The sequence below is a fragment of the Glycine max genome, chromosome 19 (genome assembly GCF_000004515.6).
Source record: "Glycine max cultivar Williams 82 chromosome 19, Glycine_max_v4.0, whole genome shotgun sequence".
NCBI lineage: Eukaryota > Viridiplantae > Streptophyta > Magnoliopsida > Fabales > Fabaceae > Glycine > Glycine max.
Genome location: NC_038255.2, coordinates 48,735,894 through 48,761,016, shown reverse-complemented (window position 1 = coordinate 48,761,016; position 25,123 = coordinate 48,735,894). Strand labels below are relative to the sequence as shown.

Here is a 25,123-nt window from a genome sequence, read left to right as displayed (position 1 = left end):
GTTCTACTGATCTACTTTGATGTTGCTATGTATTTTTCTCTATTTAACGTTATGTTAGTGTTCTTATGTTGAAAAATTACCCAAACCAAGATCCCTTGAGTGAATGGGGATAACTCTATTTAAACCTCATCCTTGATCCCTCAACAAACTTAGTTTAAACGAGTGACATTAAGATTACAACATAATAAAGACTAAATCACTGCACTCCATTCCTAGGCATACAATTTTATAGCTTGCTCTATCAAGTTTTAAGGTTTTAAAGCACTTCCTAGTACTAAAAATCCTAACTATACACACAAATGAGTGATCAAGCCATAAGCATGCAAAAATAAGCATAGATAGAAGCAATAAACACATAAAAACAACATTAAATAGATAGTAGAAGAATTTTACATCAAAGGTTCAGCAGAACTCCCCAACAAGAGGTTTAGCCTTCTATTACAAGTAATGAACTTTCAATACAAAGGATAGGTTTTGAGGGAAGAAAATGGCTAAGAATGGTTGAGGATGTCTTCTCCAATCTCTAGAACCCTAATCTCACTCCTCTAACCTAAATTCTCTTGGAGGCTTGTTTCTGTTGCTTTAACTTCTCCCTTGGCTCTGTTTTTCGACTCCTCTTTCAATTTCCGCCAACTTCACTGTTTTAAAGGCCCCTTGACGTTTCAAATTCTGAAGGTTCCCTTAGTGAGATTGGCTCGCTAAGCGCGAGTTAGTGAAATTTGGCTTAACGAGCTGGGCGCATTGAGTGCGAGAAGAGACAAATGACTCACTGGGCGAACACATCTCTGGCTGATCCTCTTCTAGGGTTTCCCAGCACGCTAAGCGAGCTGAGTACTTCGCTTAGTTGATGTCACTCCCTAAGCGCATATGCCTCACTTAGCGAGATACCAGCGGCAAGAACCTTCTCTTCTTTTGGCTTGAAACTGAAGTGGTTTCAACATTAATTCACAAAATGGGAGTATCTACTGTATAAAATCAAACTAAACATGAAAATATGTACAATTCCTACAAAAAGAACCATAAATTGGGGAAAAAAGACTAATTTTATGTAGCTATTCAATACAAAAGTTAGTCATAAATAACGACTAACACTCCTTACAGGTTCTTGCAAGTTTTGAGCAATTTATTTTCGTTGTCTGTTGCTCTGTTATAGAGTTTGTTATTGTGTTGGCATGTTTTCCCCATTAGAATGGTATTAGAGCTCTTTGGTTAAGGGGCTATTTTTCTGCTTGCTTGAACGATGGAGGCACATATGAAGATTGCATCCTTAAGTGGAGCAAACTATCACTTTTGGAAAGACAAGATGAAGGACTTGTTATTTGTGAAGAATATGCATCTTCCATTCTTTCGCACACAGAAGCCAGATTCTATGTCTGATGAAGAGTGGGGTTTTGAACATGAATGCGTATGTGGTTATATTAGACACTTTGTAGATGAACCCATTTATAATCTTATTTCTCATGAGACATATGCGAGAATTATGTGGCAAACTCTTAAGTCCTTGTATTCTTCTAAATTAGGGAGCAACAAATTGTACTTGTTGAAGAACTTTGTTGAATTGAAGTACAAGGACAAAACTCCATTTACTGAGCACTTGAGTGAATTTCAAGGACATTGTGATCAGTTGTCAGCAGCATGTATCAACTTTGATAATGATGTGTTGGGATTATTCCTATTAATAACTCTACCTGATTCGTGGGAGACATTCTGGGTTTCCATGATTAGTGCTGCCCCCAATGGTATTGTTCCTTTGCAAATGGCAAAGACTAGTGCTCTTAATGAAGAAATGAGAAGGAAGACGCAATGTACTTCTTCTCATTCAAAGGTGTTTCTTATTGAAAATAGGGGGAGAAGCCAGAAGAAGATGATGAAGGGTGATAGAGACGATAGCAGGAGCAAGTCAAGGTCTCAGTACAAGAATATGGAGTGTCATTATTGTCACAGAACAGGTTATATCCAGAGTAATTGTTTTTTATGGAGGAAGGAGAGTAAAGACAAGAAGGGTAAGCAAAAAGAGAAGGATCATGATGATGACTGTGTGACTACTGCTACTAGTGATGATCTTGTTATTCTCCATGACCCTAATTTGCTTAATCTTGTATCCGACGAGAGCATGTGGATAATTGATAGTGGTGCTACATTGCATGTTATAGCCAGGAAGGAGTTCTTCATCTTACACTCCAGGTGATTTTGGAGTCTTGAAAATGGGTAATGATGGTGTGTCCTAGGTGATTGGTGTTGGTGATGTTTGTTAGCAAACCAACATGGGAATGCAGTTGCTACTTAGAGAAGTGAAACATGCTCTAGATGTCTGCTTTAATTAGATCTCTATGCAGGTACTTAATGATGTTGGTTATGATAACAACTTTGGTTCTGGAAAGTGGAAACTCACAAAGGGTAACCTGGTTGTGGCCAAGAGGGAGAAAATTTCATAAGTTATATTGGACAAAAGCTTTGGTTGCCAGAGATAGTGTGAATGCTATGGATATGGAGGCATCTTTGTGGCACCGAAGGCTTAGTCATATCAGTGAGAAGGGGATGAATTATTTAATAAAAAAGGATATGCTTCCAGGATTGAAAAATGCAAATTTACAGAAATGTTCATATTGCATGGTTGATAAGCAAACTAGAGTGTCCTTCAAGAAACATCCTCCCTTCAGAAAATCTGAGTTGCTTGATGTTTGTGGCCCTTTGAAGGTGAAATTCTTTAATGGTGCACTTTATTTTGTTACCTTCATTGATGAATGTTCCAGAGAAACTTTGGGTCTATGCTTTGAAGACAAAAGACCGAGTTCTTGAGAAGTTCAAGGAGTTTCATGTCTTAGTTGAGAGGCAGTCAGGCAAGAAGCTGAAACGCATTCGTACTAACAATGGTGGGGAGGATTGTGGACCATTTGATGTTTACTGCAAGCTGCATGGCATTGCTCATGAGAAAAATCTTCCTAAAAATCCTCAACTGAATGGTTTGGCAGAAAGGATGAACAGGACATTGATTGAGAGAGTAAGATGTATGCTCTCTAAAGCAAAGTTACCCAAGCACTTCTGGGGTTAGACACTGTATGCAGTGCATGTTATCAATCTTAGTCCTGTTGTTGCTTTGAATAGTGAGGTGCTGAATAAAATTTGGTTTGGCAAGAATGTGAAGTTTTTTGCTACAAATCTTTTGTGCATGTTTCAAAGGATGAGATATCCAAGTTGGATGCAAAGTTAAGGTAGTGTATCTTCATTGGTTATGGTGAGAATGAATTTGGTTACAGGTTCTATGATCCTGTTGAGAAGAAGCTTATTAGAAGCCGTGATGTGAAATTCGTGGAAGACCAAACCATTGGAGACATTGATAAGGTAGAGAAGTATACACTCAAGGAAGACAATGGTGTGGCTGATTTTGAACCAATTCAGTCGCCTATTCATAATTTGAATACTGATGTTCAGAATGATGTTGGTGTCCAACAACCTGGAGATGAGGTAGATGTTCCTGCTGCTGATGATGAAGAAGAGCATGAAATGTCACAAGATGAAAATTTTGGTGATGCTATCGAACCACCTCAAGTTCAACTTAGGAGGTTCAACAGGGAGAGACAACCTTCTAGGAGGTATTCTACTAATGAGTATGTGATCCTAACAAATTATGGGGAACCTAAGTGCTTTAGAAAAGCCATGAAAAGTGAAGAAAAGAGAAAGTGGTTGGATGCAATGAAGTTTGAAGCTTGTTGTGAGATCGCTGGTTTGGTGGTCACCTCCACATAGTTGTGAGGAGGAGATTTGTTGGGTTTTTTTGGACTCCCTTCCTATGTGGAATAAAGGCCCAAATGAGAAGACTCATTTTGTCTCACTTATTTAAGTGAAAAGAGGTTAGATTAGAGACGGGAGAGACTCATTTGAGAGAGAAAAACAGTTAAAAAACATTGAGAGAAAGGAGAGGAAAAATCATTGTGATTTTCACACACCTACTAGAGAGCGTTTTTCAGATTATAACTGTGGATTCGTTTGTCGTTGGATCAGACTGATTTTTGGAAAGCAGGTTTTACACAAGTGATACTTTCAGATTTTCCGGTTGGATTGTTAAAACTATATCTGGAGAGGGAGATAAGTATTTCTCATTTTTTATTCTGCATTTTGGGGTTTCATCTTCTTGTCTCTATTGTAAGCATTGATGCTCTATTTTGATTTGGTTGTTTGTAACACATTTCAGTGTACTTGTTGGAGACTCTCTTGTATCTTTATTGATTATAATTGAGTTATTTATTTGGTCTGGACGACTCGTGATTTTTATCCTTGCTTTGAAGGGTTTTCCACTTTAAACAAATTGTGTCTCTTATGTGCTCTTGATTTTTATTTTGCATTCTATTTTTATTGGTGCTCCTCACGAGTTCTTGAAAGTTTTGGAAAATTTATTTTCACTACCTATTGCTCTATTATAGAGTTTGTTATTATGTTGACCCGTTTTCCGCTTCAACTATGACTATGAATTCCATTGTGCTGACTCGAGTTTATGATTCCTTGGTATTTTGCTAATTTAGCATATCTTTTAGGTTATGGGGCAAACGAGCTGACCCATTATGTGTTACTTCTTTTAAATATAAAAAAATAAGATTATTACAATAATTTGATTTTTATATAAAAATTAATAAAATACTCTAATCATTATATAAAATAAAAGTATATATAAGTAATATATAATATTTTATATTATCATATTGTTTTGATAACTATTAAATATTCGTATAATATGTTGCTATTTCTACTATAAAATAACAGAAGATAATATACAGTAATATAAATAGAATAAAATGTACAAATTGCAATGATAAACAAGTGCTAATTTTTCTTTTTAAAAAATCTAATATATATTAAATAACCTTAAAACGGATATTCACAATATATGTAGCATTAGATTTATCATTTGAGATTTTAACAATTATAAAAAATAAATAGTAAAAAAAATAAATGAGGGCAAGAAATTGGCTCAACCCATCACAAATTAGCCTAACTCGGATTAGTAAAAATCCAAGACAAATTAGACTAGATCAAATAAATTTGAGCTTGAATTTTCGCAATTCATCCAAATCCATGCATGTACTAATTAAAATAAGTGGTATGTACAAAATTCTACTCCTCTTTTTGAAGCGAAAAATATAACCTTCTACTCCTATTTTGTATGTACAAAATAAGTTGTAACTCTTTGTGCCCAAAATCTTTCTTTCTTGTACTAAGACATCATCATCTATTCTTCCTAAACTTTCGATAACTAAAAACATGTTTAAAAACTGATAAACCCATTTCCTTTTTTTAGTTAATGTGATTCATTCTTTTCCTTTACGACGAAAATAATAACATTTTCTTATTGCAAGAATAATTTTAAATTATAATATATAATATTAGTTTTTGAAATTAATATCATAATAATTTAATTATAATTATCGACTACTGAGCTTTTAACGTGAATGATTTGTAATGGGTTAGGTTGCTCACCAATGAGGGATTTATATTCTCATTTGCCATGATTATAAAAGTTATTAACTCATTACACAGTACTCTCACTGAATTATGCAGGGTGGGTAGTATTGGACTGTTTCTAATTAAGATTTTCTGTTACATCACTTTGGGAGCTAGGCTTGGTATATGAGATGAATTGGGTGGTATATTTTCTGTTATAGGATAACCAGTGTTTTTACATTGGTTGTCTGAAGTCGTGGGATGGGTTGTAAGCACTTAGCATACTCTGGTTTGCTTGGTATTACAGACTTTGGGGCGTGACCTTGTCACACCTTGTGGTTATCCATTGCCTTTTCTTTAATAAATCTTTTTGCCATGTTTAAAAACAATTAATTCATTAAACAGTTTATATTATGCAACTGCGAAAAAACTCTAATGGCAAAAACTAAATTTCCCTCACTTGATTTTCTACGAGATTATGTCGAGATAATACACACACGCATTGAAGCTTAGTTCCAAATACACATATTTCAAAACATTTTTTAAGATATACCATTTGCATGACAAGACTAAGTTTATTTAGCAAGTACCAAACCATACAGTATTATTATCAGTTAATTAATACAAACAAGCATAGGAAGGTTGATGGTATGGAGGTTTTCTGCAGTTGATGAATCCTGCCCATAAAAAAGATCTCGATACCTTAAATATCAAAACAAAAGCGCAATTATAACACCCTTTCACTTCAGCTGCGACTTTATATCTGGTTGAATTCGTTTTTGGACAAGATCAGAACTTGTTGATAAAATCGTATATGTAATTATCGATTTCCTCTGCTGCTTCTTGATTATTGAAGTGAGCCACTCCTTTCTGCACAATCACTTGTTCTAAATTTGGCACATCTTGCTTGAACCCTCCGCCGTGGATATACTCCTTCAAGTTCAGCGAGTTGTATACCATGTCCAACTCACCTGTTATGTATTTTACGGGCACCTTGATTTGCCCTCCTGTCCATGGTGCCGTCAACTCCCAATTTCTGCAAATACATACAATAATTAATTAATTAATGGTCTTTTTTTATTGGGATCCCGTCATGTTGAACAAATATTTTCCCAAGAAAGAAACATTAACTTAGAGCAGTGGAAAACAATTATCCCGGGCAAATACGGAGAATCAAGAAATTACAAGTTGAAATTTCTGTAGTAGTTCAAGGGTCCAGTGAATCCGGTTTTCTCAAATTTGGAGACATAATAGGCGAGATCTTCTTCTGTGAGCCAAGAGGGCAAGGTGTTGGGCATTTCTGGATTGAATTGAAACCTTCCCTTGGGAAGAATTGGAGGACCAGGATTGCGAGTTGTAAGGATGTTTTCGAGAACATACTCAGTGCCAACTTCAGCCATCTGAGCCTCCATTTCCCCTGGTTTCTGCAGTTACACACACACGGTTTAAAAACAATAATTCGCATCTGGTACTACAATCTTCCGACCCCATTTCACAGAAACAAATTAAATTTCGTGCAAAGTTAATTAGAAAGAGAAAGAAAAACAAGGGTGGGATAAAAATAAGCAAAATGAGAGAATTAATTAATAAACCTGAAATCTGCAGACATAGTAGTCGTCTCCATACAAAGCACGCATGCCATCCACCGTTCTGATGTTTGGGTCTCTGCGGAGGAGAGGGACACTGAGGCAGACATAGGCCTTAACTTTGTCAGGGCGAAACATGCATAGATACCAACCTATGATGGCTCCCCAGTCATGAGCCACAAGGAACACTTGTTGGACACCCAGAGAGTCAATAAGCGCAACGAGATCACCCACTATGTGGAAGCAGTTGTAGCTGCTGATTGAAGGTGGTGCTTCGGTGTCACCGTAGCCACGGAGATCGGGAGCGACGGCGCGGTAGCCGAGGGAGCTGAGAGAGAGAATCTGATGGCGCCATGAGTACCAGAGCTCAGGGAAGCCGTGGAGGAACAACACCACTGGACCCTCTCCTTTCTCTGCAACATGCATTTTTATGCCATTCACTTCAACTGTTCTGTGCTTTATTTGCTCCATCTCGTTGAACTCCACTATCCTCTGTGTTCTCACCCAAATATAGCAAGACAGTGAGACGAGTAAGTGCTCGCACATTGGAAGTTGCGGCGGTGAACCACTCACATTTATTAGCCTGTTTCACACTCAATGCCAAACCGTAGGCTCCTCGAGCTAACCTGCCGTTTTAATATTAAAAAGGAAATTTAATATTTTACATTTCACGAAAATCATTATATGCATTTCCTAATATATCTCTTATTTTTCATATTAATTATATTTTCACTCATTTATATATTTATTTCTTATTTTTTTCACTTCCCTGTATATTGTTAAAGATAAATTAGAAAAAATAAAAATGTTTCATTGATATTGTAAATTAAAAGGACAAAAATTGAACAAAATGTTTCTAGTCATGAGACCTTGCTTTCTACTTAAACCAACAATGTTAGTGACTTTTTATGGATTTATTTCGATATCAGTAATCATTCCTGCAATGTTAATCGTTGGGTTAGTATTAAAATGACAATAAAACCTGAGACCTTGCTTTCTACTCAAACCAAACAATGTTAATCGTTGTGTAATTCGTTCACAGTAAAAAAATCAAAATACAAAATTTAATCTTCAAAAATATAAAAAGTGTAACAAATATATTTAATTGTTAATTTTTATCCGTCATTGCTAATAAAATAAGCAAGATTCAAATAAGTGAAATATGAAATATATTTATTTTTTATTTATAGCATATTGTGACTAATTATTAAAATTCGGAAAAATTTATAAGGATTGATACATTGTTATAATGTTTATTTTGGTAAATTGGTATAATGTTTATTTTGGATAATTTCTATTGTGACAAACAAATTATGATTGATAATCAATATTATCGCTAATATTATATTTATTTTAAATTATGTTTGTTAATATATTTTTTAAGTAATTATTCTAATGTTATACTTGTAACGATAAAAAATGATGAAAATTTATCCTAACGTTATATTTTACTCTTAAATGAAATTTCGGATCTAACAAATTAGTTCAATAAAAAATTATTGACAGTTTCATCCAATAATGTTAACTTATTGACATTTTGGTCCAATAGAACATATTGACATTTTGATAAAAAAAAGATTGACATTTTCAGTCAACAAATAATTATTGACATTTACGTTCAAAAATTATATCTTAGTGACATTTTCGTCCAATCTAGTTAACATGGTAACGTTGACAATCATTTTTGTATCAAATTCGTCCATATGTATCACGTAGGTTATTTTATTAACAGTGACAAACAAAAATTAACGGTCAAATATATTTATCACACTTTCAGAGACTAAATTTTGTATGGTTATTTATCAGCAAATTACTCATTTAAAAACAACAATATTTAGCCAAGTATATAATACAAAAAGTTGCCATGAAAATTTATTCGTGTTTTCGTCAAATTACTATTCATATTTCCTTTCTTTATAATTCATAATAATCAATAAAATAAATACACATCGATTCATGCATATTAAGGTATTCATAATTTATATTTGCATTTAAAAATATATTTCCAAATAATTAAATTTATATTTTTAGTATTAATTTCCCTATTTTATAAATATTTATATATTCATGATTGTAAACTATACCGTATGTTTATTATTCGAGCTTTAATTAAATAAAAAATTAACATTTAATTTGTTTGTATTCATTTTTCATTTTCTTCAAAGTACAAGTTTTCTACCCGCCATCACGTGAGTAGTTGAGTGCACAAGTTGAATACTCAAATACAACTAATTAAAGAGACCAGCTGGCAAACGTAATTCTAATTTCCAAATGATGTACATAATTAGTATTAATGTTGTGTTTAATTCCACGGTCGACACAAATACACGGAATAATATATAGAATCGTGTGCAATTTCAAGTACTACACAATTAATATTAATGAGTAAAATTTAATTTTAAAGATTAATTTGTTTATAATAAAATAAAATGAATGGCTGACATATATTCATGCAGTTTTTCTAAAAACTGCAAAGGATCAAAATCCAAAAAAACACTCATCAAGGCCCATGGTTGAAAGAGATTTAAAATAAGAGTGTTGATAATCAATGTTTTTAGAATATCGATTAAAAAGAGTATTTAAAAAAGAAAAAAATTATATTAAAAATTATGTGAGAATGCATCTAAACATTATAGGAATGTAATTTGTCAATCTTTAATATAAATTTTTTACTTTCTAAACATAAAGGATAGTTCCCCAAGAAAAAACCATAAAGATTAGTATTTGTCTTAAAATAATATAAATAACTTTAATTGGTGGAACTACTGAATTTGAGGGGACGGAGTTTGGAACACGTGGTGTGAAAATAAATTGGTACAAGCAGACGTGATCATGCACGCAAAATGATTAAGGGAAAGGTGTTGCCAACCAGGCCTTGTTAAAACGCTTCTGTGCTTCTGTTGAGTGCGAATTACGTACAGGTATAGGGCTCATTTTAGGTGGGCAATTATTAACAAAACGCTGAAGTCTTGTTTTGGTGATATGAAGGAGCATAATGAGTAGCGCAAGTGTCAATAATGGTGATGAAAGGTTTTGTGATGGAGGAAAGCCATGTAGCTTTTGTGGCACCACAAGTGTCAAAAAGGCTGGACCGGGTTGCAAGGGAGCAAATTGATAAATTGTCTAGTCTTATTGCAAAATGATAAAGGGATTATAGAAACTAGCAAGGACAAGGACGGTTGTCAATTGGATTACCACTATGTATCTTGATAATTATTTTTTGTTTCTCCAAGAAAAATGCGATATCAAACTGTAATTAAGTCAAATATACATAACGTGTGGTTTATATTTTCTATAAGGATCATTATATATAACTTTAACAAGTGGGGTCCTAACGAGTCAATGAATATGAGGTGCTTTGTTGCACAAGTAACACATTTCAATATTTCTAAAAGAAAACAGCAGGCAAATAATTAATTTGTTTCATGACATCATAAGATCGACACCATTTGCATGATAAGATTGAAAATTAATTTAGAGGCTATGCCATATATTATTATTATTACATACAACTTTAACGATTTAAACTGTATATATATATGATCCTGCAACTATATTCAGGATGAATTCGTTTTTGGATGAGATTAAAACTTCTTGATAAAATCGTAAATGTGAGTATTGATTTCCTCGGCGGCTTCTTGATTATTGAAGTGAGCCACTCCTTTCTGCACAATCACTTGTTCTAAGTTTGGCACATCTTGCTTGAACCCTCCACCGTGGATATACTCCTTCAAGTTTAGCGAGGTATATACCGAGTCCAACTCACCTGTAATGAATTTTACGGGCACCTTGATTTGCACTCCTGTCCATGGAGCTGTCAGCTCCCAATCTCTGCAAATGTACATACAAATAATTATCTAAATATCATCAATTAATTTAGAGCAGTCGAAAACAATCATCCCAGGCAATACGCAGAATAAAGAAATTACAAGTTGAAATTTCTGTAGTAGTTCAAGCCTCCAGTGAAGCCAGTTTTCTCGAATTTGGAGACATAATAAGCAAGATCATCTTCTGTGAGCCAAGAGGGTAAGGAATCAGACATATCTGGATTGAATCCAGTTCCAAACTCTCCATGCGGAAGGAATGGAGGACCAGTTTTGCGACTTGTAAGGATGTTTTTGAGAACATACCCAGTGCCAACTTCAGCCATCTGAGCTTCCATTTCGCCTGGTTTCTGTCACACGTTTTAAAAACAATTATTCCCATCATATCTACTATTGCACTAAATTCTCGCATGATCAATTCACATAAACAAAGATCAATAAAATCTCAACGTGGAACCTTATATATGTGCGAAGCCGAAAATAAAACTAAAAATAACCTGAAATCTGCAGACATAGTAGTCGTCTCCATACAAAGCACGCATGCCATCTACCGTTCTGATGTTTGGGTCTCTGCGGAGAAAAGGAACACTGAGGCAGACATAGGCCTTAACTTTGTCAGGGCGAAACATGCAGAGATACCAACCTATGATGGCTCCCCAGTCATGAGCCACAAGGAAAACTTGTTGGACACCCAGAGAGTCAATAAGCGCAACGAGATCACCCACTATGTGAAAGCAGTTGTAGCTGCTGATTGAAGGTGGTGCCTCGGTGTCACCGTAGCCACGGAGATCGGGAGCGACGGCGCGGTAGCCGAGGGAGCTGAGAGAGAGAATCTGGTGGCGCCATGAGTACCAGAGCTCAGGGAAGCCATGGAGGAACAACACCACTGGACCCTCTCCTTTCTCTGCAACATGCATTTTTATGCCGTTCACTTCAACTGTTCTGTGTTCTATGCCTTCCATCTCACTCCCTCTGTCTCTTGCACAACAATATGATACACGGTTTATGAAGGCATGCATTCCTCTCTTTATCTTTTAAACGCTCCAATTCGGTTCGGTTTACGCGTTCTTCCGCCATCGTGTTTCGAGAAAGTCAAATGTAACTGTAGCTTTATGTACCTTATCTCATGGGGTCGTTATAACTTTTGATGGTGGTCATAAATGGACTACCGCCGCTGATTCAATGAATTTGCGTCCCTTTGTTGCAAAAGTAATACTGCGTTTCAGTTTTTCAGAACAAGACATCCGGCAAATAATTTGTTTTTCATATAATCCGGTACACTAAAAATACCAGTTCTGATAATACATACAGGAGAGAGGGTGCAGTTAAAAGAGTAACCAATATTCATATTTTTTATATTTATCAATTTCAAACTTATCAGTATTTTTAAATTTTAAACTTAATAATTAATAAGTTATAAATGTGTACAAATTTATTTTAATTACAATTTTTGCATCAAAATATACTAAATGCCAAGAACTGATTTAGGCACATACGAACTAATATCTATGAAGCTGATTAATAAATTCAGAATAAAAAGATTTTATTAAAATGTGTTATTAATTAATGCATTTTTACTATGATTTTTAATACATTCTCGGTGTGAATTTTTAAAAACTTCTATTTAATTTTACTTTAAATTCCTTAATGAGAGCATTATTGACACTGGTTATAAGAATCTTGATAATTAATTTACACTAAGGTTCTACTGATCTAAGAACAATCTAGCCTAAGATTGGTCTGTTAATTCTAAAAATTGGGTAATCTCAAAATCAATAAGAAGCGGTCCAGTTGATATAAAATTAGTGTAAACAATGATTTTGAACTTGTATTTTTAAATTCCCGATTTTTTAAAATTTAATTTAAAATATTTTTAAGATAAATAACAATACATATTTAAAAATTGCACCAGTATAAATTATTTTAATCATTATAATTTTGATCGTATAAAATATATATATATATATATATGAAGGAGAGAAAAGAAAATATTAAAAATATATATAACTGGGAGAATGAAATTCTTAATTACTAGTAGGTATATATCAACAAATACAATCATCTCATTCTCTATAGACGCGCGCGCTGGACTAATTGCAACTGGAGATATTAATAGAGATGCTGTTATTTTTGTTGGAGTTAAAACTAATTAAAATTGAACACTATCCTTCCATTTCATTCCCGTTCTTTCTAATAAACCCAAAATCGATCAATGCTTGAGCCATGATGAATATTGCAAGCACAACATAGTCTTCGAGGTGCTTCTGTTTTACTGAAACGTTAAATGTGTACTAAAAACCAATTTATGCTTTGAATTCAATACAATGGGCGGATCAGATTTTTCTAACTACTGCAGTTTGGTTTATAAATAGGTGTGATGACTTTGTAGTCATATTTCACACACACACAAAGCTCTTTTAAATTATATTTCATTATTAATTGTTCAATTAGTTTGTAGAGTCCCGCGGTATAGTCAACTAGTCACGCTATTGCAGAACTGGGTCTTCAGAATTTTCCTACACCACTTCCAAGGCCCAGTTGTTGAAATTGTCAATTATTGAAACACTGAAACCTTTATTCTTCATGGGAGATGAACTCCATTGGCAGCCGGTATACTGGAAATTGAGCATTAAAAAATTGAAATTCTTTCCAAGTACTAGATTTTGTTCATTATGCCTGCAAATTGTCTAGTATGAGCTTGCTAAAAAGAAATAAAGGAGACAATCGAATGGCACCATAAATTATTTAAGAAAAAAAACTTTGAGAATTAACATGTGCTTGTACAACACATTTTGGATCAGACCTTTAAATCTTTTATTGTTGGGCACATTACTTTTATCAACATATATGATCTATATACGAAGCATTGGAAGCCGGGGAGTTAAGTGTAAGTGTAGTACAGTGCCTTCTTAATTGGCGGCTTACTCCTTGGATTTCTATAAACTTCCTTATGATTTAAAGAAGGAATAATGGTTAATGAGAGCGGATTACGTGAGGGGTTTTAAGAAGCTAGGAGCATGTGAGTTTTTCAATAAATTAATAAAAATCATTAGATTAAATTAAAATTGATGGATGAGATTTGGGGTTAAACTTCAATTTGACACCAAATGCTAGGGCACCGGTCAAGAAACTCAAAATATAAATATTTTATTTGGAAGACTAAAAATTGTGATATCAATGATATTTTTCTATTTTTCTATGATTTTTATATTAAATATTTTTTACTTAATTAATATCCTATATATTAGTAAGATAAAAAATAAAACCTAAATAGAATAAAATTATATAGATGAAAGTCAAGATAAATATAAAATTATAATGACTAAAATTTAAATTAAAAATTATAATCAAGACAGAAAAAAATATTAAGGTCTAAAATCTAAATTTATAAAACTATAAAGACGAAAAATTAAAGTATAACACCAAAACCAAAGACAAAAATAATTAAATATTTCTACCATAGTGAGTTTCCCCCACAATAAGTGTTTAAAGATTTCCCAATATGACTGACTACTTTGCCTACTTGATATCTTCTGCAGAAGCAAAATGTATTTTGGAATTGGAATTCGAACTGTTAATTCAAGCAACAGAAGCAAAAATGAATTAATTCTGTGACTTCAGGAGAACAAGAGTTATAGTCTACGGTGCCAACATCCAAACGAAATATATTTTCCATAATGTCTCGATTATGAGTACAAATATAACTTAAACCAACGAGCCTGCAAACGAAACACCATGAAGTAGCATAGATGACAAGCAAATTATTTGACCAATTAACTCAAGTGAGCAGAGCGACAACTAACAAATTAAGTTGATAAGATCAGAACTTCTTGATAAAATCATAAATGTGATTGCTGACATCCTCTGCAGCTTCTTGGTTGTTAAAGTGAGCCACCCCTTCTTGCACAACTACTTCCTCCAAATTTGGTACATCTTTCTTGAAAGCACCGCTCTCAATATAGTTCTTCGTCCCCAGTGAAGTGTATACTAGATCCAAATCACCTGTAATGAACTTCACTGGTACTTTGACTTGTGCTCCAGTCCATGGTGCTGTGAGCTCCCAATTTCTGTAAAACACAAGAGTTGAATGAGCAATACAACCAATAAAATCATTTAACACATGGCCAGTGCATGTTTGAACGAGAGTTATCAAAATTGATTTTGAAATAATATAATTTATGTTTAGATATTTTTATTATAAAATAATTATAATAAAATTAAAAGTAAAACTTAATACAAAATTTTAGATCTAATTCAAAAATTATTAAAAATTACTTCAATTCAGAATTAATTATAAATACAATTCTCTAACGTAAAACCTGTTAAAGTGTATCCAAAATCAATTTTAAACTTAATTTTCCAACCCGAAACTAGATACACGTAATTATATGTCCAATCTTTTTTAAAAAATAAAATCATGTTTTAAAACACAATTTCATTAGATTTCAATATTTTGAAATCTTCTTTCAAAGGATCATTTAGCCATTTTGGTAATAAATTCAAAAAATTACATCATTTTGGTGTAAAAGCCTTTCGCATTCAGTTTCCAAACCAAAATTAAAAGGAAAAATATAAAAACTTACAAGTTGAAATTTCTATAGTAGTTGAGTCCTCCAGTGAAGCCTGTCTTTTCAAATTTAGAAGCATAGTACGTGAGGTCTTCTTGTGAGAGCCAAGTGGGAAGGGGCATTGAAGTATTGGGATTGAAACCCATTCCTTCCTTCTCCAAAATTGGTGGCCCAGGTTTGCGACTTATGAATACGTTTTTTATTACCTGTTCAGTGCTATTTTTGGCTAACTCACCTTCTGCCTTGCCTGGCTCCTGTTTTATGAGTTAACCAGGTAATATCAGATCTAGGATTCGTAGTATTGGATAACCATTAATGATTATTCAACTATTCAGAATCTCCGTTAAGGTAATGAACTTCATACTAAATATGTTGTTGTTGGTCCATATAATATATGACTTCTTTATTTAAGTAGGCTTTTTAAAATTATTTTGTCTTTACAAAAAAATATTTTAATCTTTACTAGTATTTTTTTAATTATTCTAATATTTTTAATTTAATCCTTATTATAACTTATTTATTTTTAATTAATTCTTTTGAAAAAAAAGTGATAAAAAAAAAGCAAATTATTAAATATACTACTATTACAAGAACAAAACCGAAAAAATAACTATTTGATCAAAAGAATCAAAACAAAACAAAAAACTATAATTATATATGTGTGTGTAAACCATTGTGTATATTACAGAGAACAAAATATAGTTAAACCAAAACAATTTTGGATATAAAATCTAGTCCAAGGACAAGTAAAATATCACTTGGGAAATACTTTAAAAAAAAGAAGAAGGAGATTATCATTTTGTAATTAATAAGCTTGAATCGAGGTTACAAAAAGTGGAAGAGGGCATGCGTGCAGTTAAAAAAAGGAAATCCCACAAATCATAAATGGTTCGATGAACCTGTGAAGAGCTTATCGCTTGATTGCAATATCAGTTTGCAGATGGCATTGACAACGCAAGAGCCATGGGTTTGGTTGCTCAAATGAACAGCTAGCTAGCGTGTGTTATAACAGAAATACACAAATCTAGTTGTTAAGTTTGGCGTTATTAATAGTAGAATAGAAGGACAAGAACCTGGAATCTGCAGATGTAGTAGTCATCTCCATATATGGCCCGCATGGCATCAACGGGCTTCACTTTGGGGTTTCTGGGCCAGAAAGGGACACTGAGGCAGACATAGGCCTTAACTTTGTCAGGGCGAAACATGCAGAGATACCAACCTATGATGGCTCCCCAGTCATGAGCCACAAGGAACACTTGTTGGACACCCAGAGAGTCAATAAGCGCAACGAGATCACCCACTATGTGGAAGCAGTTGTAGCTGCTGATTGAAGGTGGTGCCTCGGTGTCACCGTAGCCACGGAGATCGGGAGCGACGGCGCGGTAGCCGAGGGAGCTGAGAGAGAGAATCTGGTGGCGCCATGAGTACCAGAGCTCAGGGAAGCCGTGGAGGAACAACACCACTGGACCCTCTCCTTTCTCTGCAACATGCATTTTTATGCCATTCACTTCAACTATTCTGTGCTTTATTTGCTCCATCTCGTTGAACTCCACTATCCTCTGTGTTCTCACCCAAATATAGCAAGACAGTGAGACGAGTAAGTGCTCGCACATTGGAAGTTGCGACGGTGAACCACTCACATTTATTAGCCTGTTTCACACTCAATGCCAAACCATGCCAAACCATGCCAAACCATAGGCTCCTAGAGCTATCCAGCCGTTTTAATTTACTCCAAATACTACTTCCATCCATATATTTTTATTTTTCTCAAAATAATTAATATTTAATCAAATACTATATCATTATTTAATATTCACCGCTAGTAATGCAACTGTACAAATATCAAAATTTAAAGTATTAAATAAGAATATTTTAAATATTTCTTAATTCATCTACAATAACCTAAAACATAAATAAAAAAAATATGAGAAAGAGATAGTATCATCATTGGCGTATGCATCTTAACTGTTGTGGGCAATTGTTTCCATCAATTTTTTTTTATTTGTTAATGTATATAAAACATAATTATTCTCATAAAAAACTATATATTGTCATCATTAAATTTTTTTAACTCAAAATCCAAATAAATATAAGATATTAAATACAAAAATTATATGCTCAAACCTAAATCATTTAATTCAATTCTCATTATTGTTTCAATAATTATTTAAAACATATTGTTTCATATAATATTAAAAAATAATTCAATAATTATTTAAATAAAGATTATCTAAATATATTTCTTAATAAAGAAAAAATAGATTAAATTATTTTAATATATTAGATTGTTATATTTTTAGAAAATATATTAATATAATAATATATTAGATTGGATAAAAATAAAATATAAAAAAAGATTGACTAAACAAATCTCAAAAGATATAATTTCAAACTCGAATTTAAAGTTTCTTTTTCTAAAATCACACAAATCTTTTCAAAAATTCTATTGAGACAAAGATAATAAAGAACTCAAATTGTTTGTTTAAGAGATAAGTAAAACACATATCTTTTAAAAAATTCCATGGTGTAATTTTGTCGAAAGCATTTTTCTTTTATAAAAAAAGCATGCATGATTAATGATGTTTTAGTGTTGCTTATTTTAATAAAGAGTATTACATTTCACATACTAAATTAATATTCGCAATGAACAAATCATGGAATATTTTTAAAATATGAAAGTATGTAAAGGACAATTGTAATTTGTAGAAGCTTAAGTGATTTAGATTTTTTTTATCATAATATTATATATTTTGTAATATCTTATGATATTTTACTTTTGTAAAAATATTAGAAATTATTTTTTGTTACCACTAATTTCTAGATCTATCACTTATTATCATGATTTAATATCATTTTTTATTATTATTTATAAATGATAAGTTACAAAAGAAAATAATAAAATTTTCAGATAATAAACTTTTATTTAAATAACTGTATTTACTCTTTAGGAAGAATATTACAAATAAAATGCTCAGTCCATTTCATTTTCTTTGAATTTAAGATTTTGGCATAGGAATATTAAAAAGGAAATTTAATATTTTAGATTTCATGAAAATCATTATGCATTTCCTAATATATCTCTTATTTTTCATATTAATTATATTTTCACTCATTTATATATTTATTTCTTATTTTTTTCACTTCACTGTATATTTTTAAAGATAAATTAGAAAAAATAAAAATGTTTCATTGATATTGTAAATTAAAAGGACAAAAATTGAACAAAATGTTTCTAGTCGTGAGACCTTGCTTTCTACTTAAACCAACAATGTTAGTGACTTTTTATGGATTTATTTCGATATCAGTAATCATTCCTGCAATGTTAATCGTTGGGTTAGTATTAAAATGACAATAAAACCTGAGACCTTGCTTTCTACTCAAACCAAACAATGTTAGTGATTTTGATGGATTAATTTCGACGAAATTAATTTTAGTGAAGCCAACAATGTGCACTGTCCGACAGATGTGAAGCTCTCCAACTCCAACCATGAAATTCCAAGCGTGGTGAGAACAGGTAGTATTTTAGCAATCAACAAATGAATCTTTATCATTTTTTGTTACAAATGAATCCGTCACTAGTTAAGATAAATTAAATTATACACAATACAGCATCATTAGAATCGACTATGGGATTATGCTTTTTTCGTGTCAGGACAAACTTCGATCGGAAGTGAAAACAGTGTATAATGTATACTCCACTATATACCACAAAATAAACACAAAGCCTAAAACTTTCCGTGATATGGCATCTCATATCCAAGAATGCAAAAAAATTAAGAAAAATAACGAGATTGCCGAAGGAAACTAACCGTAATCGTATCTTCAAATTAAGTATATTCCAATCTTTTCTCTACAGTTATATATCTGTAACTTATACTAAATCAATGGGCAGCTCCACTCTCTCTTTTTGCTGGTTACGTAGTTTGTTTAATTTTAAGTACATGATAACGGGTGTACTTAAAGATATTAATTAAGAAACTAAAAAAAGTATTTTTTTATTAAAAATGCATAAAATTATACTGTCATAACTTTTTTTACATTTTCCTGTAATTTTCATGATAAATATTTTTTATTATAATTCCTTAACCAATATTCTAATAACACTTATTAGCCAAACTCTTAATTTATTTTTCTATTTTGTGTAATTAGAAATTACAGTATTTAAGCTTCTTATTTCAAAATAATTAATTTTCCTCTTATCCCATCCATCCATTTTGAGTAAAGAGATACATTTTTAAACTAACAGAGAAAGAGAACTGTAAAATATACATGCAGTTGGGATACTTTCTTAAACTAACAGAGAAAGATAATTGTAAAATAAACGTCGCAATAACTTTCATCTGTCTCTGGCGTAAACATATGGAAAAACCCTTCATATTATTTCTCAAAATTATGTCTACATTATTTATGTACCGTGTATATAATATATAATATTAATTTTATTAAAATATTCAATATTAATAAAGATATTATAATAACTTGCACACTAACTTCTGTATTTTAATTTGTTTATTGTTCACTAGACAATGCATTAGATTAAAAAAATTGTGTTGTAACTTGAATATTTGAACTAGTACGTAGTTGCAACAAAAACAATATGAAGCAATTCTTTGAGTACGTACTTCTGGGATATTACCGTCTACGGTGCCAAGCAACCCTGAAAATTACGAAATAATGAAATATGCTTCCATAATGGTAAAATCATGAGTAGAAATATAACTTAAAGTCTTAACTAGACGAACGAGCCAGCAAACGCAAGTAGCATAGATGGCAACAAAATTACTTTATTACTACACTGAGTGAGCAATGTGACAATTAACAAAAATTGGTAAGATCATTAGAACTTCTTTACAAAATCATAAAAGTGATTGTTGACATCCTCTGCATCTTCTTGGTTGTTAAAATGAGACAACCCTTCATGCACGACCACTTCCTCCAAATATGGGACACGTAAGCTCCCAATTTCTTTAAACAAAGAAAGAATCATATATTTACTATAATGTGGAAGCCTAATGCCAGGTGTCAATTAATGATGGACAGAAAACAAATAGTAATATATAGGAATTAACATACAAGTTGATATTAATTTCTATAGTACAGTTGAGGCCCCCAGTGAAGCCTGTGGAGGAACAACACCACTGGACCCTCTCCTTTCTCCGTCACATGCATGTTGATGCCGTTCACTTTCACTTCCATCTTTTTCCTTTTCCTTGCTGCCAAATGTGATATACGTAACCTCGCCTTATAAGTAGACGTGGCCGTGGGTGCATGAACTCATCTGAGAGAGTTAACTACTACGCATTGGCAATGGACCCGAATTGGAAAAGTCTTCTTATATTACACTTCGAAGGCATGGTTTGGCAAATGGCATGTTCCTAATTTAAATTATTAGATATGCTTTAAATATAAATTTTAATTAATTCAAGAATAATTCTAAACTCTCTTATATTTTATACTATTCTCCTATCTACTAATCGTTCTACTGTTTACTTTTTTAACGATTAACATTGAGTGCGTTTTATATTTTTAAAACATAAAATATATAGATTTTTCATTTAAAATTGTCTCTATAAGATACGATAAAAGTAAGAGTATACATCATTAGTCTTAATTTAAATATATATTAAAAATAAGAGAATTAATTTATGATTTAAAAATAAATTTATGTAATTATTATTAAATAAAATAATTATGAATATTATTTAATTCTCTTCCTCAAATAATCTTATTATAGCGTAGTTGTAATATTTTTTTCTAACTTCAATTTTTTATTACAATATTTATAAGTGAATAAATATTATCATTCATAGTCGTCCTATCGATTCGAATGGCAGCAATTATTGTAAATGTAAGGTTGTCTAGCAACACAACTTACTCATCAAAAGAGGCTCTCCATTTGGCTGTTTAGTCAACACATTGATTCAATTCAGTTTCTGAACAGTTCGGTACAATTCAATTTCTTTTAACACCTCTGGTGAAAATGACAGCAGGTGGTAGCAATGTTTACTCACTCTATAATGTATATGACGATCATGGAAGAAATTCGGATGATGAAGGAGGCAGGTGCACCATATAGCGGTGGCTCTATGTGACCGTCTTCGACAAAAGACGCAAGTGCTCGCAAAGCGCACAATTTATATTTATTACTATTTTGCCGTTTCAAAATTTTGAAATTTTAGCCCTCATAATAATAAATTGGAGAAAATTTCTAGTTATTAATCGGCAATAGACCGGACAGGCAATGCATACCTTTATAAAAAAATAAATTTCTTTTCTTTTCAATTCAACTCTGCACTACCTTTTTAACGCAATAGGAATGAGATATGGGGACATCGCTTCCCAAAAAAAAAAAAAAAAGACGTGTACATCGAACACTAGTTACTACAGACGCAATATCGTACGTATTGGATAAATTTTGAGATTAAAATATACTTTCAAACTGGCTAGAACATATACTTTCAAACTATCAACAAATTTAATACTACTTCTAATAACACCTTAAAGATTATAAGCACCCACAAAATTCCTGTTGATTTTTATTAGCCAATTGTTCAATCATCAATTCATAGAACAAAAAAAAAACATAAGCATCGAAAGTTTACTTTCCCCGCTATCCCTTTCAAAATTCTCCAACTCCTTACGTCTACCCCATAGCTCTCCCATTAAAAGCACAAACTAGTTAGTATTTATAACTACATTCCTGAAGATAATTATTTGTTGTAGGGTAAGCAATAGTATAGAAAGGAGAGGTTGCTCCATTCCAAGGTCACAAGGAATCATATTGGTACTTACAAATGATATATATCAATAACGGGCAATGAACAAGAATTGAACCTAAGATCTTTACGTTGACTCAATTCAATCCAAACCTATTTTAAGAACAATCATCGGAGGGGAAACCAAGAAGGGAACAAATTTTTAATAATTCAGTCACATGTGCCCAAATAAACACAAGAAAAAAAAAAAAGTCTTGGCACATAACACAATGATTGCCCAATCTCAAAATACCATGTATGGAATCTGTTGGGTCAAAAACTCCTCATTCTACAAAAGCTCATAACATATTCCGTAAAAGAGAAATCCACTGATTGAGAACCACACATGTCTTTCAATGGTACGCATAATATTATGGTATCCCCCTCCTCTTCCGCAAGGAAATGGCAGGCTGCCCGGTTCTTATAATGGAAAAATAATTTATGCACCCACGTAAGTAAATTTGGTTCTTTGCAGATTTTGTTGTACCCTATCAAATCTAATCAAAACTAGCATTTAAAAAGTTCAGCAGTTCATTTCTCTTGCTTTCAGCTACCTTATCTTCCTTTGTTTTCTCAAGTTTCAGAAGAATCTACAAAAAAAACAATAAAAAAAATTCAAGATTGCTACTACCAATAAAAGGACCAAAACAAAGTTACAATCAAATAACACATCCATACCTTCTTGCCAGATACAGCACTGCGACGGACACCATCATCTTTGTCACGCCCTAAAAACTGATCAAGTACAAAAATATAGGAAAATAAAAAAACCATGGAAGTAAGTAAATGCATTGAATTTCTAAGCTAGATTACAATAAAAACCTTGGAAAGCTGCACAGGGCTGCTGCTCCTCTCATCATGCTGTTTCTATATAAAGCTCCCATTGCCAGGACAAACCCCACCAAGAAACAACATCGAAGCAAGTCAATCAAGCACCCAAACATGTCACAGATCCCAGCTCCAATTTCAAAGAGCCAATACATAAAATAGGCAGAAAGTATCATAAGCATCTCAGACTAGAAAGTAAAAAACGTTGCGCATGGAAATAAGTAAGCAACTTTGCAGCTAAATAATAATTTGCTGTTTTATGGTATGCATTATTAGTTCAGGATCAATGATGTCAAAATCAAATTCAAACCAGTGTTTTCAAACTATGCAGAAGATGATAGAATCATACAAAATTACATGGGTGCATCTTAGATTTAGAAAAGAATCCATGCAGCAAAACTTCCAGTAGTAATAAGTATTAACATGCTGAATCAAGTTTATGAACAATCTGAAGATTTAAATGAAACGACGCCTCGCACATAGTCAACATTTCAAGGTAACTTGAGTTAAAAACTTTAAATACGAAGAATACCAAACTATTTTGAACAAGCCTATGGAAGATAACAAAAATGGCATGAAAAAGTGACCTACCTCTTTTACTTTATGCTTCTGCCACTTATGACGGTGGCTTTTACTTTGATCTTTTTCCTTATTCTGGAGGGTGAAGGGGAGATGTAAGGTAAATGGAGAAGATTGTAAACTAAGAAAAATTGTATTACTAACAAGTCACCTTCTTTGGCCTGTCACTCTTTTTGTGCCTCTTTGAACGGTGAGATGTTTCATGTTCACTATCAGAAGAACTTTCACTTCTGAAGTGAAAAGATGAACAAAGTGTTATGATAAAGCCAGATTAATCCACTTATTAAATCACCAACATGTATTGCTACAAGTTTTTGAAATCAGAAACATATGCAATATGCAAAATGATTAGACAACCTCTACAAGGCACACAATTTATCAACATTAAACATTTTGAAGAAACCATGTTTCCAAATCCATAGTAAAGGGGGAAAGGATGCACGGCAAATGAGACTGAGGATTGCTCAGTCAAAGGTCAGTGTTATCAAAATCTATTTTCAAATAAATTTCCATCAGTTATAAATTATGATTTCGTTTCACATCTCTTCCAACCTCGAATCGCCAAAAATAATAACGGAATGAAATAGAACAAAACAGATTCCATAAGTGAGAAACCCAAATGTTGGAACGGGAACATTAATCCGATTCTCCAATTCAGTACATATCAATTCTACGTAATAAACATCTCCTGGTACCTAAGACAGAGAACAAGATTGAATAAACTACTTCTTTTACAACCGTGTGCCTCGGCCTCCCTTACAATGGTCGGAAATAATGAATTATATTTTTCTACTAATTATAAAGTAATTAATCATTCTGAGACGGTGAATATTGAATCAACTATGTTATTTTCATGGATCTTAAAGGATACGAGAACTCAAAACCAATAGAATTCTAAAATTCATAAATTGTATTGAATCAACTATTGAAGCAAAGCATGTACATGATAATACGAAATAGAATAATAAAAAGAAATGCGTGAGTTATGAGTTATGAGAGGGATAGATATGGAACCTGGAGTAATCAGAGAGGGAGGATGAAGAATAGGAATCGGAAGAGTGGTGGTAATGCCTACGGCGTCGTTTTCCGCGGGATTGGGATTGGGACTTGCTCTTCTTTCGAATCTTGAGAGAGTCCTTATCGCGGCCTCGGCGATGGCGGTGGTGGCGCCTGCGACGGCGAGAAGAAGAGTCGTCGGAGGCAGAGAGAGAGGAAGAAGAGGCCGCCATCACAAACTTGCCAACGAGGGTTTGCCTTAGCTTGCTTGGCCCGACTCACGCCAATTTTTTATTTCTTTCTCTCTTTTACCTACGTTAGAGCGTGATGTTAATAATATAACAATACTTTGAATTAAATTTTGTTTTTCAATTATGTAACAAATTTTTTTTTAAGAACAAAATTCTCAATGGGCTAACCGAGCCTAACCCACAAAAATATTGATTGGACTTGCTGGCTGGATTTTGAGATGGGTTGTGCTATTCTCACTCCCCAAATGTCTATTTACATCCCCGCCCGTTTTCTTTAAAGTTTAAAAGGTTATGTTTTCT

General features: G+C 32.8%; 4 protein-coding genes across 4 annotated transcripts; all 4 read right to left on the bottom strand.

Annotated features, from left to right (window-relative positions):
* Nucleotides 1–6,010: 6,010 nt before the first annotated feature.
* On the bottom strand, nt 6,011–7,640 carry LOC548084 (epoxide hydrolase). Its single transcript, NM_001251634.1, is given in 3 exon segments — nt 6,011–6,472; nt 6,622–6,860; nt 7,029–7,640. Coding segments are annotated over 3 exon segments (1,026 nt in total). The 5' UTR covers nt 7,569–7,640; the 3' UTR covers nt 6,011–6,225.
* Nucleotides 7,641–10,484: 2,844 nt separating this feature from the next.
* Nucleotides 10,485–11,926, bottom strand: LOC100812169 (epoxide hydrolase A). Its single transcript, XM_006604739.4, has 3 exons — nt 11,344–11,926; nt 10,952–11,196; nt 10,485–10,853 (listed from the first exon to the last, which is right to left on the bottom strand). The coding sequence occupies exons 1-3, from the start codon at nt 11,863–11,865 to the stop codon at nt 10,607–10,609; spliced, it is 1,014 nt and encodes a 337-aa protein (XP_006604802.2). The 5' UTR covers nt 11,866–11,926; the 3' UTR covers nt 10,485–10,606.
* Nucleotides 11,927–14,486: 2,560 nt separating this feature from the next.
* On the bottom strand, nt 14,487–17,095 carry LOC100811640 (epoxide hydrolase A). Its single transcript, XM_003554585.5, has 3 exons — nt 16,488–17,095; nt 15,430–15,668; nt 14,487–14,913 (listed from the first exon to the last, which is right to left on the bottom strand). The coding sequence occupies exons 1-3, from the start codon at nt 17,025–17,027 to the stop codon at nt 14,667–14,669; spliced, it is 1,026 nt and encodes a 341-aa protein (XP_003554633.1). The 5' UTR covers nt 17,028–17,095; the 3' UTR covers nt 14,487–14,666.
* A 5,208-nt stretch (nt 17,096–22,303) lies between these two features.
* LOC100811105 (protein SREK1IP1) lies at nt 22,304–24,918 on the bottom strand. Its single transcript, XM_003554584.5, has 6 exons — nt 24,591–24,918; nt 23,728–23,806; nt 23,589–23,651; nt 22,992–23,036; nt 22,848–22,904; nt 22,304–22,759 (listed from the first exon to the last, which is right to left on the bottom strand). Exons 1-6 carry the CDS (start codon nt 24,803–24,805, stop codon nt 22,667–22,669), a joined length of 552 nt encoding a protein of 183 aa, XP_003554632.1. The 5' UTR covers nt 24,806–24,918; the 3' UTR covers nt 22,304–22,666.
* Nucleotides 24,919–25,123: the final 205 nt, after the last annotated feature.